This window comes from Mesoplodon densirostris, chromosome 2 (genome assembly GCF_025265405.1).
Source record: "Mesoplodon densirostris isolate mMesDen1 chromosome 2, mMesDen1 primary haplotype, whole genome shotgun sequence".
Lineage (NCBI taxonomy): Eukaryota > Metazoa > Chordata > Mammalia > Artiodactyla > Ziphiidae > Mesoplodon > Mesoplodon densirostris.
Genome location: NC_082662.1, coordinates 13,819,903 through 13,835,880, shown reverse-complemented (window position 1 = coordinate 13,835,880; position 15,978 = coordinate 13,819,903). Strand labels below are relative to the sequence as shown.

At 54.9% G+C, this 15,978-nt stretch overlaps 1 protein-coding gene across 1 annotated transcript in view; it reads right to left on the bottom strand.

Annotated features, from left to right (window-relative positions):
- The window catches only part of LOC132477718 (protein-arginine deiminase type-1-like), a 32,387-nt gene extending 17,173 nt beyond the window's left edge, over positions 1 to 15,214 (bottom strand). Inside the window, exons 1-4 of the mRNA XM_060080223.1 lie at positions 15,123 to 15,214; positions 2,322 to 2,502; positions 927 to 999; positions 210 to 271 (exon numbers count right to left, since the gene is read on the bottom strand). Coding sequence (XP_059936206.1) covers positions 210 to 271; positions 927 to 999; positions 2,322 to 2,502; positions 15,123 to 15,214 — 408 coding nt within the window. The remainder of the gene's footprint in view (positions 1 to 209; positions 272 to 926; positions 1,000 to 2,321; positions 2,503 to 15,122) is intronic.
- Positions 15,215 to 15,978: the final 764 nt, after the last annotated feature.

Here is a 15,978-nt window from a genome sequence, read left to right as displayed (position 1 = left end):
CAGGAGACACACAGCGTGTTGATCACACAGTGTAAGTTAAGGCCCATTCATGCTGATTTGGGAGTCCTCAGATGGCTTCCCTATACTGTTGGATACCACAGACCCTAGGAATCCATCACCCTTCTGGAGGAAGAGCCCACTCCACCCCAGGACCACACCCAGGTTTGCCTGTCAACTCTGCCATCTTGGGGTAACCAGGAGAGTCCCACCTTGTCGCCGTGGCTCCTCTTCACCTTGCCCGTGCGGCCCGTGTCGACATCGAGGGAGATGTCTGCAAAGAGATGTAGAGGAACTACCAGGGCTCCCCAGTCCCACCCTCGCACCATAACATCCAGGTTGGGGCAAGCTTCGGCCCCTCCACAAGCCCTTGAGAGCCAGGAAGCCCTTTTCTGGGGACCACATCCAACACCTGAGAGGCCCTTGTAGCAGCCCCGTGTGGTTCTGGGTGTTGGAGGGACCCAAGGCTTTGGCTCTTGTATTTCTGACTCATCTATGTGGGCTGAATTGCTAGCTCTTGGGGGCCATGACTCTGGAGGTCGGGATCAGGCCTGAGGTTCTAGGTGCTGGTTCTGCAGTTCTCAGGGCCACCTGCCGGGGTCTGGCCGAAGGTAGCATGTGGCTCTCCATGGTTTAGTGATGTCTTGAATTTCCAGTGAGTGTGATAGGCAGACTCTGGATGAAGGAGGCCTATTGTGGGTCTAGCTGGTGACCCATGGGCAGTGCAGTTTCCAGATTCTTATGGCCCTAAGTATGGCTGGGACTCCACCCCTGAGGCTCTAGAGTGGATGAACCGCCTCTGAAGAAGCCAGGCTCCCCGATGGGGGAGGAAGATGTCCATGGGCCTTGCACTTGGGGGCTCCCCTAAGACCCTCAAGCAGTCAGCATGGAGGGGTGGATGTACGGAGAGCCAGGGAGGTGGGACTTACCTGCGCCAGTGAGGTAGAGTACACTTTGGCCCAGGGCACCATCCTTCTGCAGCCCGAAGTAGGAGACTTTCACCTGTGGGGACATGGTCAGCCCTAAGCCAGCACGGCCACTCCTTCAGAGATGGCTGTGACGGGGGAGTGAGGGGACACTCCGACGGCCCTCCTTAGAGGTAGGGGAGGCATGGGGGGCCCAGCTACTCCCTGCTGCTGAAGGCCCAAGGCCCACGGGCTCCCGGCTTGGATCCAGAGCCCCCTTCTCCAGCTGGAGAGGCTGTGGATGCCTCCTCAGCTGCCAGGACTGGGCTGAGGGGCAAGGAGGGCCACACGGGGTGCGGGAGGATCCCAGAGGGAGCAGCTGGACCCTCAGGAACCCATGGGGATGTCAGAGAGAAAGAATGAGGGAAGGAACAGCTGTCACTAGGGACAGGCAAGTTATTCAACCTCTCTAAGCCTCTGTTTCTTCATCTGTAAAATGGGAACAATGACCACCCCCCACCCCACCCCATAGTAGCAGCCCAAGCTCACAGAGCTTTCCCCATGTCCTAGAACCCATGGCCAGGGCTCCACCCGGGCCATCTCAGTGAGCCCCCAGGATGACCCCAGTAGATGGGGCTCAGAAGTAGGATTTGAGCTCCAGGGCCCCTACTCTCAACAGCTGCACAGTCCCCACCTTTTCGGTGTCGTTGGAGAAAAGGCTGAATCAATGAATCGGGGGTCACTGTGTGTGTGGTGGGTGCCTGAGGGTGAGTAAGAAGGGTCTCCTCTGTGAAAGAGAGGCTTCCTGCTTCCTTAGGTGGGAGACACACACGCTGGTATGTACCTGTGTCCACGTGCGTGCACGTGTGTATGGGTGCTGCCGAGAACTCCTGTCTGCACAGGAGTGGGGGGCTTGTTTGGAGTCTGTGTGGAGCTGTGTTAAAGGGGGTGTTTGTGAATTGAGGGGGCGAGCAGGAAGGCTGTGCATTTTTTGTTTTTTGTTTTTTTTGCGGTACGTGGGCCTCTCACTGTTGTGGCCTCTCCCGTTGCGGAGCACAGGCTCCGGACGCGCAGGCTCAGCGGCCATGGCTCACGGGCCCAGCCGCTCCGCGACATGTGGGATCTTCCTGGACCAGGGCACGAACCCGTGTCCCCTGCATCGGCAGGCGGACCCTCAACCACTGCGCCACCAGGGAATCCCGAAGGCTGTGCTTTTACGGGCACATTCGTGTATGTGTGCGTGTGACGTTGGGGCATTGGGGTGGGTTTGCATGTTTGGGTGTCTGTTGAGTTGTATCAGGATGTGTCGCGTGGCTGTGGGTGGTAAAGCCTTGTGGGGTTTGGTCGAGTGGGGGAGATGGGTGAACGGGGTGTGCTTTGTGGGGGGCTCTTACCTTCTGTGGGGAAGTAGCCTCTTACCTTGAGATCGTTTAAAGCCTTACTGGCTGCATTCACAGATATGATCACGTCCACGCCGGCATTCAGGGGCCAGTAGGGCTTACCTGTGGGCTCTGTCACCTGTGCTGTGTTGTAGACCGTGAAGACCTCCACCCCGGAGCTCCCAGAGACACTGAAGGTCTCAGCGCCCTTGGGCACATCACTGGTAGAAAGGAGAGAGGAGAGCATCCGGGGGCTCAGGAGAGAGACCGGTGGGGTAGTGGGCTGGGGCTACCCGGCTATGCAACAGCACCCCCTAACAGCTGGAGTGGGGAGCAGCGGGGGGTGAGGGGCCTACTGGCCAGGAGACCAACCTGGTTGGGCCCCAGGGCTCCCTCCCAGCTCTCCACTGATTCCCATGTGACCCACCCTGGGCACGTCATCCCCGGGCCTCAGTCTCCCCATCTGCAACATGAAGGGCTTGGATCAGAGCAGTGGCTGTTGAGCTCTGTTTTAGTGGCAGAGCCCTTTCAGTGGACCTCGCGTGGAACCCCAGACAGAAGAAGGACAAAAGGGAGAGGGGGGTGGTGCTGAGCCACGGTGTTTAACCCTTCCACTCCCACTGCGGCCCATGAGGCTCCAGAGAGCAGAGACTGAAAACCTCTGGACATCCTCAATCCCTGCCCTCCCCCAAAGCTTCCTGATTTTATGCTTCCAAATTCTCTAACCCAACAAGAAATCCATTCGAGACCACCTCTCACCTCCTCCACTGCCACCCCTGCACGCACCTAGAGTGCTGAGCAGCTTCTTAAGCCCACCTGGGCCTGCTCCAGTCTGTTCCCCACTCAGAACAGATCACGTTGTTCTTATGCTCAGAAGCAACGGTTCCCATCACACACAGCAAAGTCCTCACAATGGCATTCAAAGCCCCTCCTGATTTGCCCTCTGCCACCCCCCAGGAACCTCCTCCACCCCACTAGGCTCAGTCCTCACTCACTCTGCTCAAGCCACACTGACCTTCCTGATGTTCCATGAAGCGGCCAGGCTGTCCTGCCTCAGGGCCTTTGCACTGGCCATTTCCTCGGCATAAAATGCTCTTCCCCCAGATATCCACAAGGCTCACTCCTTTACCTTCTTCAGGGCTCTGCTTAAATGTCACCTTCTCAGTGAGCACCCCCCGCCCATCACTCTATTTAATGCTACACCTTGTCCTACCTTCTCCCACACTCTCCTTATCCCTGCCACTCTGCTCTGATTCTTTTTTGTTTGTTTGCTTGTTTGTTTTTAACATCTTTATTGGAGTATAATTGCTTTACAATGTTGTGTTCGTTTCTGCTGTATAACAAAGTGAATCAGCTATTCGTATACATATATCCCTCTAACCCCTCCCTCTTGCGTCTCCCTCCCACCCTCCCTATCCCACCCCTCTAGGTGGTCACAAAGCACTGTCTGCTCTGATTCTTAATCATACTGTTAGGTATTGTCCGTCTCTCCTGCTAGAAGGTCAGGTCCACCAGGGCAGGGAGTTTTGTCTGTTTTGCTCATTGCCATCTCCCAGGACCTATAACAGTGTCTGGCATGTGGTCAGTCTCATAAACACTTGTTAAATGAATGAATGGATTCATTTGCCCCTAGTCTGCAGGGGAATTCAGGCCCATCTGCACCCAGTGGTACAGAACTCGACTGAGGCCATACCCTGCACATTTCTCCCCGTCTACCTGATATACCACATCCACCCAGTACTCCAGAGCTCTGGGCTCCAGAAAAGGGGATCAGGAAGCCCTCCGTCTGCCAGGCCCCAGCCAGGGGCACCCATCTTCTGGGCCTCCACGCTACTTCTCAAACCACCAGCTGCTTCCAGCCACAGCAGGCAGGGTCCAGCCTTCCTGGGCCGTAGACTCAGAGAGGATGCTCTGCAAACTCGGGCTACAGGGCATCAGGAGCTAAGTCAGCAGGGCCTCTGGGGGCACTTGTCCTTCTTCAGCCCCTGAATAAACCTGAGCTGTGTGCCTCCCTGTCCCAGCCCTATGATGGGCCCCAGGGTTCCATGAGGCCTTTGGCCATGTGGAACACACACCCTGGAGGGGAAGTCGGACGAGGGAACTACATGTCAGGGCTCCCCACTGCCGTCCCCCAGGACAGAGCCGTCAGCCTCAAGGCCACCACCCAAGGTCAAGTCAACTTGCAAACGTCCACCCGACTGCAAAGATGCCAGGGCCAGAAGGGTCCTTTGATACATCCCCCTGCCTTCATCGTTTCCTGTACCCCTGAGAAACCATGCAAGTATTAAAGCCCCTGGAGAAACCAGACACCCCTCCCAGATCCCTGCCGTGGTCACTCAGTCCCCACAAACAACTGCCCTCACTGACAATGGTGGTGATGGTCATAGTTACAACAGACCCAAGTCCCACTCAGGACCTGGCTCTCTGATACACATCATGGCCCCATAAGGCAATTATTATTCTCGTTTTAAAGATGAGGCTGGGGTAGAGAGGGGCCCCTGAGCCCTGCAGGCTGCTGGCAGGACCCACAGGTCCTCACCCCACTCCTGGCCTCACCGTCCTCAAGAGGCACTTTCAGGCATCTTCCCACCTTACATGCCCTTTGCCATTGTTTAGTCAGTTGCCATAGGAAACTAAGGCTCCCAGACCTAGAACCCCCATTTTCCATCTCCAGACTCAAAAGCTGTCCTTTGAACATCTCTTTAGGGTGTCTAACAGGTTTTTTCCATTTAACGTGTCCAAAACGAAACTCTTAGCTCCCCACTTCTGCCCCGTCCAAACCTGCCCGTGTCAGGCCACAGTTACCCCATCATCGGATTCATCCTGGCCTTCTCCCCTTCCCTCGAGCTCACATCCAGTCACCAGTCAACCCTGTCAGCGCCCCCTTTACAGCAGCACCTGCTGACATTCACATCTCTTCCACGCCTAATGTCCTGGTACAGGCACCAGTTTTTTCCATGTGGATTTTCACAATAGGCTGGTCCCCCTGCTTCTTCTCCTGCTGCCCACGATCTGGTCTCAACACAGCAGCAGAGGGATCCCCTTAACACAGAAGTCATTCAGCATCCCTTCTGTTCCCAGCCTTTCCCCGGGGGCTCTGCAGCCTGCGCGGAGTTGGCTACGCCCTCCTCACTCCTGCAAACCCAGCTCTTGCTCTCCCTCCAGTTGCCAAACTCCCTCCTGCCTTCGACCCTTTGCACCTGGGTTCTCTTCGTTCACAATCTTCAGCTCCCGAGCGTCCGCTGGGACCTCCGTGCCTCCTTTCCTTCTCAGAGGTCTTCCCTGACTGCCCTCTCTAAGGCTGTGTGACATGGGTGACACCATGAGCCCCACACTCCTTAACCCCATGACCCAGCTTCATTTCAACCCATGGCACTTGTCACCTGACATGTCATGTTTATTTGACATGTTTTTCTATCGTCTGTCTCTCCTGTTTCTCCCTCTAGAATGTGGGGAATTTTCCCATTTTACTTTCACTAAAACTACCGTCATCTCAGCACTCAGCGTGGTGCCTGGTGTGGGCAAGGGGTACAAGAAAGCCCTGTTTTATGGATGAGGGCAAGGCAACCCAGGAACGTGGAACTGTACCCGAGCAAGAACCTATGGACCTTCCCGGGACAGATCCCCCCACTCCACCATGTCTTCTGCCTGCCTCTTGTTTGTAATTTTAGCCTCCTAGGCCTTCCCCCAAGTTCCAAAGAAAAAATTTAATCAGAAAAATGAGAAAATGCAGAAACAATGGAAAACAGCCAAGCAAGACAAAATAATAATAGTTTAGCCATTAAACAAAGTCAAGGATCTTTAGTTCCTCCTTAAGGGCTATAGATAATATTGTGAGCCACGGCCTTTGAGCCCTTTTGCAGATACTGAAGCCCCCACCAGGTGGAAGAAGTTAATTATATGCTGCGCATAAGCACATAGATCCCAGACCGGTTGGAACCAGAAGGTTGATGATGTTGACTCCCAATTACCTCACCACCAACCAATCAGAAGAATGTCCACGAGCTGATCACACACCCTGAAACCCTCTCCCTCACCCTGTCTTTTTTTTTTTTTTTTGCCGTACGCGGGCCTCTCACTGCTGCGGCCTCTCCCGTTGCGGAGCACAGGCTCCGGACGCGCAGGCCCAGCGGCCATGGCTCACGGGCCCAGCCGCTCCGCGGCATGTAGGATCCTCCCGGACCGGGGCACGAACCCGCGTCCCCTGCATTGGCAGGCGGACTCTCAACCACCGCGCCACCAGGGAAGCCCCATGCTCAGCTTTTGATGCCTCATCCACCCTTCACAACAACCCTCGCAGGAACATGTTGCTGTCCTCATTTAGCAGATGAAGAATTCTTCTCAGAGAGGTTAAGTAACCTTCCTGGTAAAGGATGGAAGGAGCAGCAGGTTTGTCTTCTATATTATGCTGTCCCGCTGACTTGAAAATGAATGTGTGTGCCCTGAGCGTGTCCCGGGCGGGGACCGGAGGAAGGAAATGGTCAGGGAAGATGTAGGAAGGAAAAAGGAAAATGTTGAAACTTTGCAACACAAGCGCCTCAGTATGATCCCGTGGGAGCTGGCAGGATGTGGGGCACGGAGGCAGGAAAGACCTCTTCCCCCTCCACGCACCTGAACTTGGCAGGGGTGAAGTCAGTGCAGACCAGGAAGATGGCACCCATGACCTTCTGGCCCCTTTCTGCCCTAAGACAATGAGACTGTGGAGTATCTTCATAGGCCTTGGGTCAGAGAGGGGTCTCAGAGGTCATCCTGGCCAACTCCTTGCCCATCACAGAACTCTGTGCTTGAACAGGTCCTGTGACAGGCAGCTCACTACCTTACAGCCCCTCTGTGCTTTGACAGCTCAGGTAATTAGAAAGCTTTTCCTTTTACTTGGCTGCAACCTGTATCCAGAAGCTTCCTCCCACTGGGGCTCCACAGGCCACAGCTTATCTCAACTACTCGGAAGTTGACCACCTGGTCTCTAGGGAGAAGAGAAACACAGCAGTCATGGACTCCCTCCCATGCCGTCTATCCTACCTGCTGCTTGGATACCACCAGCCCCTAGGGACGACCTCAGGGGTCAGGGGACCCCTCTGCCCAGCGTAGGGTCTGGGCAGGGAGGGCAGGGCGTTGTGCTGGGGGAGAGGCGAGGGCAGAAGGGAGAATAATGCAGAACTGGATGGAAAGGCTGAGGAGCAAGCTGGCGGGCAGCCCTTGAGCAGACCAGGCCAGCCAAGCCTGTGACTCCCCCTTCACACTTGATCAGCCACCTGCCTGCCCAGAGCCCCAGAGGTGCCACTCTCCAGGTGTCCTGGACTTGACGTTCCCTGGACTGAAGCCACAAGAAATGCCCTGGGACCAGCAAGCAGGACCTGGCAAGTCCTCTCAGGTACGACCAGCTCTGTGGTCGCTTCTGCCAGGAGCCGAGAACCACTGTGGCCAACAGTCCCACGGAGCTGGCCAGACCCCCACAGGCTCCAGCCCTAAAGAACGTCAGCTCCGGGGAGCACACGGAATCCTGTTGGTGCTGTCGGCCACTCTGCCTCAACATGCATTTCCTGAGCACCTACTGTGCCACGCTGGGCACCAGGAAAGAAGAGATGAGTCACCCCTGGCCCTGCCCTCATGGCATCCACCCAGGGCAGGGACATCACGGTCCCTAAAGTGCTTTTACTCCATTCTGCTTCGATTCCCACGGCCCCTGTTTGCTGAGCACAGCAGTTATTCTTCTTCTCCCCATTTTACAGATGATGTGAAATTCAGAGGGAGGTCACAAGCGGGGCGACAACGGAGAGCTGAGATGTGACCCCACTCAGGGTCTGACTCCAAAGCTCATCCTCTGCCCTGCCTCACCCACCCCTCGCGCCAACCCAACAACGTAGAAAATTCCCCGATAATGGGCTCTCCTGGGGTTGAGCTCATAGAATTTGGGATCAGGCAAACCTGGGTTCAAATCCCAGCTCTGCCATTTGTTGGCTGTGTGACTTTGGGCAAGTCTCTTGACATCTCTGTGTCTCAGTTTCCTTGTCTGCAAAATGGGGATCGTAGTAGTCACTACCTCATAGGCGTGTTGTGAGATTTAATTGAGATAGTACAGCAAGCGCTGTGAGCTGAAGATGGTGCTGTCGCCATTATCATTACTGTCACAAGCGGCATGGGGAACAGGCAGACCCTGGGGAATAGGATTCCTCCATCTCCCTTCACTCCAGACCTGCCCCCAAACCCGGTTAGCGATGCAATTGTTAGCGTCCACATCTGAAGGTTTTTTAGCTCCCAGACTAAGAGGGGAGCCCCTCGGGGGTGGGGGTGGGTCGTATCATCTCCAGGTGCCTCAGCCCAGCACAGAGCTGAACAAGGAGCAGGTGACCAGTAACGTTTGTTAAGTGACCACAGTGGGGCAAAGGTCACAGAAAGTTCAGGCCCCCGTGTGGCTTCCTCCTTGGTCCTCCCTGGGAGCTGGCTGTGGCCAACAGAGGTTGGGGAGGGCAGCGGCTGACATCACATCACAGGCAGATCCCACATCGCAGGCAGGGATTTTCCCCTGAGTGTAGAATCACACAGGCTGTAGCTATGTCCTCTCCCTCTTTCCTTCCTTCCCAGAGATAAGAATCACGGGTGCCTTATGCCCTGTCATTGCTCAGCTAAGGCCACACCCAGAGAGCCTGCAAGGAGGGCCGGGCTGGCCAGGCCTTCTTTCAGTGGACCCCTGCCTGCCCAAGGATGGAGGCTAGAGATGGGGGGTGGCAGCTTTCCACCCCGGGCCTTCCCAGCAGGGGCAAACAGGAGCTGGGGGCCAGAACATCCTTAAGAGAAGAGCCCTGAATGGAAAGTCAGAATCATGAGTCACTTCTCCCCTCTCAGCCTCAGTTTCCCCATCTGCAAGATGGGAAATTGTATGGCTGTGCTCCGTGGATTATGCAATTCTCATCTGTAAAATGGGGGCCAAATTCACAGGTACAATTAACGGGTGATATTATCCTCATCTAGCATGGGAGGAAACAGGCTCAGAGAGGCTAAGTAACTGGCCCAAAGTCACACAGCCTGCAAGGACCGGCCTGACCCTAACTGGTGGTTATGACTGGTTACCAGCCATCTTGTTCTCTACAGTCATCGAACTGACTCTCAGAGGCCCCATCCCAATGGAGCTTCCTCCTCTGGGGCCCAGGCTGCACAGAGCCCAGCCTTCCTTCTCATCCAGGTCCGGAAGCCCCAGCCCACCCTTTCACTACATCTGGCAGCCTGGCTCAGACCACACCCTCTGCAGGATCCTCCTGAGGAATTTCTGGCCTTCCCTTTGCCCACCCTCCCAGCACGGCAATGGAGACCCAGGTGGGGGTAGGCAGGGTCATAAACGTGGCAGGGAAGGTGTGCTGGAGAAGCGCTTGACAGGGCTTCAGGTGGCCTTGGTCTCAAATGCAGGGTGACTGGGTTCTCTGCTCTGGGGCCCAGGGTGCATTTGGAGACCCAACTCAGGTCTGTACCTGCTGCGAGGCCAGGCTCCTGAAAATTTCCAGCAGGTCCCAGCTCCCTCGGCACCCACCCCTGGGTGGCAGCATTTGGAATCGCCCCCACTGCTCCCAGCCCACAGCTGAGGTCCCCCTCCTGGGCTCCCCACATGGCTGAGGTCCTTGGCTGGGTGTGGATTTGCCAGTTCCTTCCAGCCTCGCCCCCACCTCCCACACATCTTTGAGCATCAGGACCACTTGGCAGAGCTGAACAGCTGCTTAGAAGCCACAGCAAAGGGAATGGAAGCTTCTCTGGACATAGCAAAGGAGAGGACAACACATCACAGGGAAAGCATTTTTGGGGTCAAAGGGGCATCTACATCACGGATGAGCGATCACCCCTCCATTCCCTGCATCTCAACTCTTTTCTCGGGGTCCGCTGCCTGGCCCCGGGCCCTCCACCAAGAGAGGAAGGCGGGGATTGGGGGGAGGAGAGAGAAGTGGAGTTGGAAGTGATGGGAGCAGCAGGGGGAAGAGGAGACAGTCAAGGATGAGGAGAGGTTCCAAGACCAAAATGATGGGAAGGAGAAGCAGAGACAGGGAAGGGGCTATAGGGCCAGGAGAGGAGAGGGAAGAGTGACTGAATGGATTCCCAGGTCTCAAAATGGGAGTTAGCAACGAGGACCAGGGAGGAGGGACATCTGTAGACTTAGGGGGCGTCTGACCTCTGGTACCCTCTCTGATGCCAGTATTTTACGTTTCAAGAACTCACACTACCCCATTTCGCATCCAGATCCTGTAACTCCCTGGCCTCTCCTGGCTCCGTGGACCTTACAGGGGACCCCGGCCTCATAATCGCCGAGAACCCTCGAATCTAAACATTAACATCACTTCCAATGAAGGAATGCGATACAGCAACGGGACGGAACAAGTAGGAGAGGAGATCCTCACCCGGCTTTAAACCCAGGTCCCAGCCCGGCTCTCGGAGCCTGTCACTCATCATGAATTAGTATTGGCATCAATCCTGTAATTATCCCGCAAGGAGCACAATTATGTTTCATTGTACTTCTTCGCAAGTGAAAAGCATTAATTTACTCAATGTAAACATCAAGAATATATAGGTCAGGACTACCCTGGTGGCGCAGTGGTTGAGAATCCGCCTGCCAATGCAGGGGACACATGTTCGAGCCCTGGTCGGGGAAGATCCCACATGCCGCGGAGCAACTAAGCCAGTGCGCCACAGCTACTGAGCCTGTGCTCTAGAGCCTGCGAGCCACAACTGTTGAGCCCGTGTGCCACAACTACTGAAACCCACGAGCCTAGAGCCCTTGCTTCGCAACAAGAGAAGCCACTGCAGTGAGAAGCCCGCGCACCGCAACGAAGAGTAGCCCCTGCTCACCTCAGCTAGAGAAAGCCCACGCACAGCAACGAAGACCCAGCACAGCCAAAAATAAATAAATAAAATAAATTTATTTTTTAAAAAAAGAATGTATAGACCACAAGTTTTACAACTCTGTTTTGGCATTTTGGGTTTTTGAAATACAGGGAACCCCAGAAAAGAGAAGTGGTCTGGGTCTTTTCTCTGGCTCATCTGAGAGGCCCTACAGAGACCCCCTTCCCTGTGCTCCTGGAATTCCAGTCATCTTGGATCCAAGAGTCTATTTGGCTTTGAGGCTTGTGTAGGATTAGGGGAGGCTTAGAATAAATCCAGGAGATCATCCCCGGCCCCACCCAGCTAGCCTTCTCCTCCATCCCTAAGGATAAATGTTCATGTGATCTCCAGCCTGGGGCTCTGATTCTGGCCTCTGGGTAGCCAGGGAGTGCCAGGCTGGACCACTAATGGATTCCCCATGCCACACCCCCTCTTTTTTGGCATAAGTCCTCTGGGGACCACCTCCAAGAAAAGGACAGAGACAGCCAGGGCCGTCTGGCCAAACCCAGGGGGCGGCGGTGGAGAGCTAGCCAGCTGGGGTGAGGGTGTAGGATCTGCAGTACATTTGAGTCAGGGGATTTCTAAGTTTCCTTGGGCTGGGACACCCTGGGGCACACAATTACTCCCAAATAACGAGCCTAGAGAGCACATGGGGGAATTAATCACATCCCATGACGTCACCCCCACACGCCCATCTCCACTGGCTCTGGAATGTTGGGAGTCTGGGCAGCTCAGGTGACCAGCACAGGTGACCCTCTTCTGGGGGGCTTCCGCCTTCTACCAGCAAGGCCAAACAGAGGCCCCTTGCTCGGCCTCAGCTGGAGCCAGGCAATTGGCACTGGGGGTGGGAAGGCCCCAAGTTCATCATCAAGTACAGCCCCTTCATCCTAGCCAGCCAAGGCCCTGGAGTGAGCTTCAGGCTCCTCTTAAACCTTCCCAGGTTGTCAACACACGGCCCCCTTCCTCCACCTGTCTTGACAATTCTACATCGCCTTTCTCCACCTATCAGAGACCTCAGTGGCTGGAAGTTCTTCTTTAGGTCTACTTTTAAACCAACTTGCTGCAGAATAAACTTCTGTTTTCTAGTTTAGAGATTCTCTGTGGCTATGACGCTAGTCACTACCAACATCCAGGGTGAAGTTTCTTTTTTCTTTTTTTTTTTTTTAACATCTTTATTGGAGTATAATTGCTTTACAATGGTGTGTTAGTTTCTGCTTTATAACAAAGTGAATCAGTAATACATATACATATGTTCCCATATCTCTTCCCTCTTGCGTCTCCCTCCCTCCCACCCTCCCAATCCCACCCCTCTAGGTGGTCATAAACCACCGAGCTGATCTCCCTGTGCCATGCGGCTGCTTCCCGCTAGCTAGCTATTTTACGTTTGGTAGTGTATATATGTCCATGCCACTCTCTCACTTTGTCCCAGCTTACCCTTCCCCCTCCCCATATCCTCAAGTCCATTCTCAAGTAGGTCTGTGTCTTTATTCCCGTCTTACCCCTAGGTTCTTCATGACTTTTTTTTTTTCTTAGATCCCACATATATGTGTTAGCATATGGTATTTGTTTTTCTCTTTCTGACTTACTTCACTCTGTATGACAGACTCTAGATCCATCCAGGGGTGAAGTTTCTTGAAGGGCTCTTGGGTACAGGTCCCTCACGGTGCTCACTCAGGACCCCAGAGCAGCCCCCTCTCCCAGAGTCAACCAGAGCACAGCAGCTACAGACAGCCAGGCAGCTTCCCCTCGGCTGGGCCACGGCCCACACTTGAGGATGCTAAAGCGCTTGGTGATCCCAAAGGCGTTTACAGATGGCATCGCCCCGTGTTCCCACCACACACCCGCTGATCTGTCCTCTGCTCCTGCCACCCTCTGAGACAGGATGGGAGGAACAAATAGTGGAGGAAAGGGAACCCACAGAGCTGTCAGAGCTGTAAGCACTTCCCACTCTCGCAGAGCCAGGGGCCCTACAGGTGCATATGCTCACGTTCATCCTCCCCCTAAGCCATTAACATCAGCGCTATTGCTTCCCCATTTGTCAGATGAGGTAAGAGGCTCAGAGAAATGCAGCAGCTTGCCCGGGGTCCCACAGCCACCAGTGGATCTAGGATGCGAACCTGAGTCTGTCCAAGTCCAGAGTGTGGGTGCTTTACCGCCACGCTAAACTGAATAGGGGGCTCAGTTCATCCTGCCAGGGCCCAGAGAGGGCCAGTGGCTTGGCCCACGCCAGACAGCAAGTCAGTGACAGCGCCAGAACCAGAACCTAAGTCTCCTGGCTCCCAGTCAAGTGCTTCTGTCCTCAGTCAGCAGCACAACCTACCAAGTAGGGCCTGAGGTTCTGAAATTACCTTCCAGAAATAGCCACCCCCTGGGATGAGAACAGGGGTCTGGAATCGGGAAGATAGGGGCTCACAGAGACCTCTTCCCTACTTTTTTCTTTTTTTTTTTTTTTTTTTTTTTGTGGTACGCGGACCTCTCACTGTTGTGGTGGCCTCTCCCGTTGTGGAGCACAGGCTCCGGACGCGCAGGCTCAGCGGCCATGGCTCACGAGCCCAGCCGCTCCGCGGCATGTGGGATCTTCCCGGACCGGGGCACGAACCCGTGTCCCCTGAATCGGCAGGCGGACTCTCAACCACTGCGCCACCAGGGAAGCCCCTCCTCCCTACTTTTGATGTTAAAGCAGAGTTACCAGATAAAGTACAGGATGCCTAGCTAAATTTGAACTTCAGCTAAACAGCATTAAAAAAAAAAAAAAAGTATGTTCCATGCAATATACTAAAAAAAAGCATTTTTAAAAATCTGAAATGTAAACTTAACTGGGTGCCCTGTATTTTCATTTGCCAAGTCTGGCAACCGTATGATAAAAGGGCAGCAGAAAATGGGATCTCTGTTGGCCACCCAGATGCAAGAGAACCAGCCCCACGCCAGGGCCCCCAGCATGACTTAGAGCCGAGGTCTGGCCTCCCAGGGCTCCTGGCTCTCCCTCCCCAGCCCCAGGCCACTGCCCCAGAGAGGGAGGCAGGGAGGTCTTCTGGGGCATAGGCTCCCCTGAGGCCAGGTGAAGCTGAGCCCAGCTCAGATCCCACCTTATAAGAGACCTCAGCCCCCACCTACTCTGGGAGGGAGACTCCCACCTTGACTGCCCCCTGCCCATCTGCAGGGGCTCTGGTACCATCCAATCCAGTAGAGATGGAGCTCATAGAGAGTGTGTCGAGTTGGAAAGAGCCCCAGAGACCCCCAAGACCAACTTCCTCAATGGCCAGGTGGGGAAACTCACACTGGGCCAGGTCCCTGGACTGCCATCTGGGTAAAGCCAGGCCCGGGAGCATTGGGACCAACGGGGGAAGCCGATGCTTCCACTGCCCCTCAGGTGCCATCAGTGCTATAATCGCCATCGTCCTCCTGGCAAACACAAGCCCCAGGCTTGTTCCAAGTTCTTTTCCTCTATTAAAAAACACATTGAAACATAAGCCCAGCCTTATTCCAGTTCTTTTCTTTTATTAACACATTGAAGCATTCCCTAACCACTTCCTCTTGATCTCAGTCGCCCTGGCTGGCCTTCTAGGATCAAGCTGCACCACACACACTGCCCCTCCCCACCTCAGAGAGATGGGTCATTGGCAAGAAATTGAGGGCAACATCAGGGGAGGCCAGTCCTGTCCCCCATCTTGAGCAACAATTCATTCTGATGCTCCACACAAGTTCCACTGGGATGTCAGAACGCAGAACCCAGACCCTAGACCCTGGCCCCAGGGCTCAGAGCTGGAACCCTCATCCAGTGGCCAAAGACTTGACCCTGGTGCCAGGAGCCAGAGCCCCAAGATGGACCTGATATCCTAGTCCCTCTGCTCTGCTGTCAAAACAACCTCTTGTCAGCATCCTCCAATACGCCCCATTCGTCCACCAGGCGCCCACCCCGTTGCCGCGGGTCCTCCAGCCCAGCCCAGCCCTCTGCAGCCAGGTGGGTGCTTTCGGCTCTCACCTGTGAACATCCACGTATGTTTTGATTCCCACCACACACACAGCGTAGGTGGGCTTCTTCAGGGACAGCCGCACCGCTCTCTGTGGGGCCATCCTGTACCCCGGGTTCCAAGGCTCCATGCACCCTGACTTCCTAGCTCCTCTCCGAAGCACCTCGTTGCCAGGAAGGAGCGTGAGTTCTGAAGGTTCGGTGCTTTCCTCCTCCCTTTTAAAGTCACACTATGACCTGATTAGCCTGCCTGAGCCCGGTCCCCACCTCCTGGCTCCATGCCCATTCCTCCTCACTCGGGCCTGTCAACCCAAGAGGCTGAGGGAGGAGGCACCCAAGGCCTCTCTGGGGGATGGGGAAGAGGGGACCCCTGGTGGAGCAGGGCTCATCTGTCAACAGGAGACAAGCTCCCCAGCAGCCCCCGTCCCCCTTTCTCTAGCTTCACCTCTATCCTCAGACTCTCAGCGCCTGAACCCACACGGTAATTAAGTCAGCATTTTCTGAGGGCTCTGTGCTGGCTAAGTGGCTTGCAGATCTTATGTCATACATTAAGGGATCAGCTAGCACGTAAAGGCACGGTGCAGTCAGACTGTTCCGGCTCTGCCACTTACAACCTATGATCTTAGCAAGTTCTTCAACCTCTCCGTGGCTCCGTTTCTCCACGGAGAAGAAGATGACAGTTGTAGCCGTAGTACCTGTTCCACTGGGTTGATGTGGGGATTACCTGAGCTATGTGTAGAAGGGTTAGCACAGTGCCTGGCACCTAGTATTCACTAGAAGAAAGCCTGGCAACTATTACTAGTCTCCTCATTTTACAGGAAGAGACTGTATGAGGGGACACAGTCCCCACCGCCAGAAATGCCCAGCC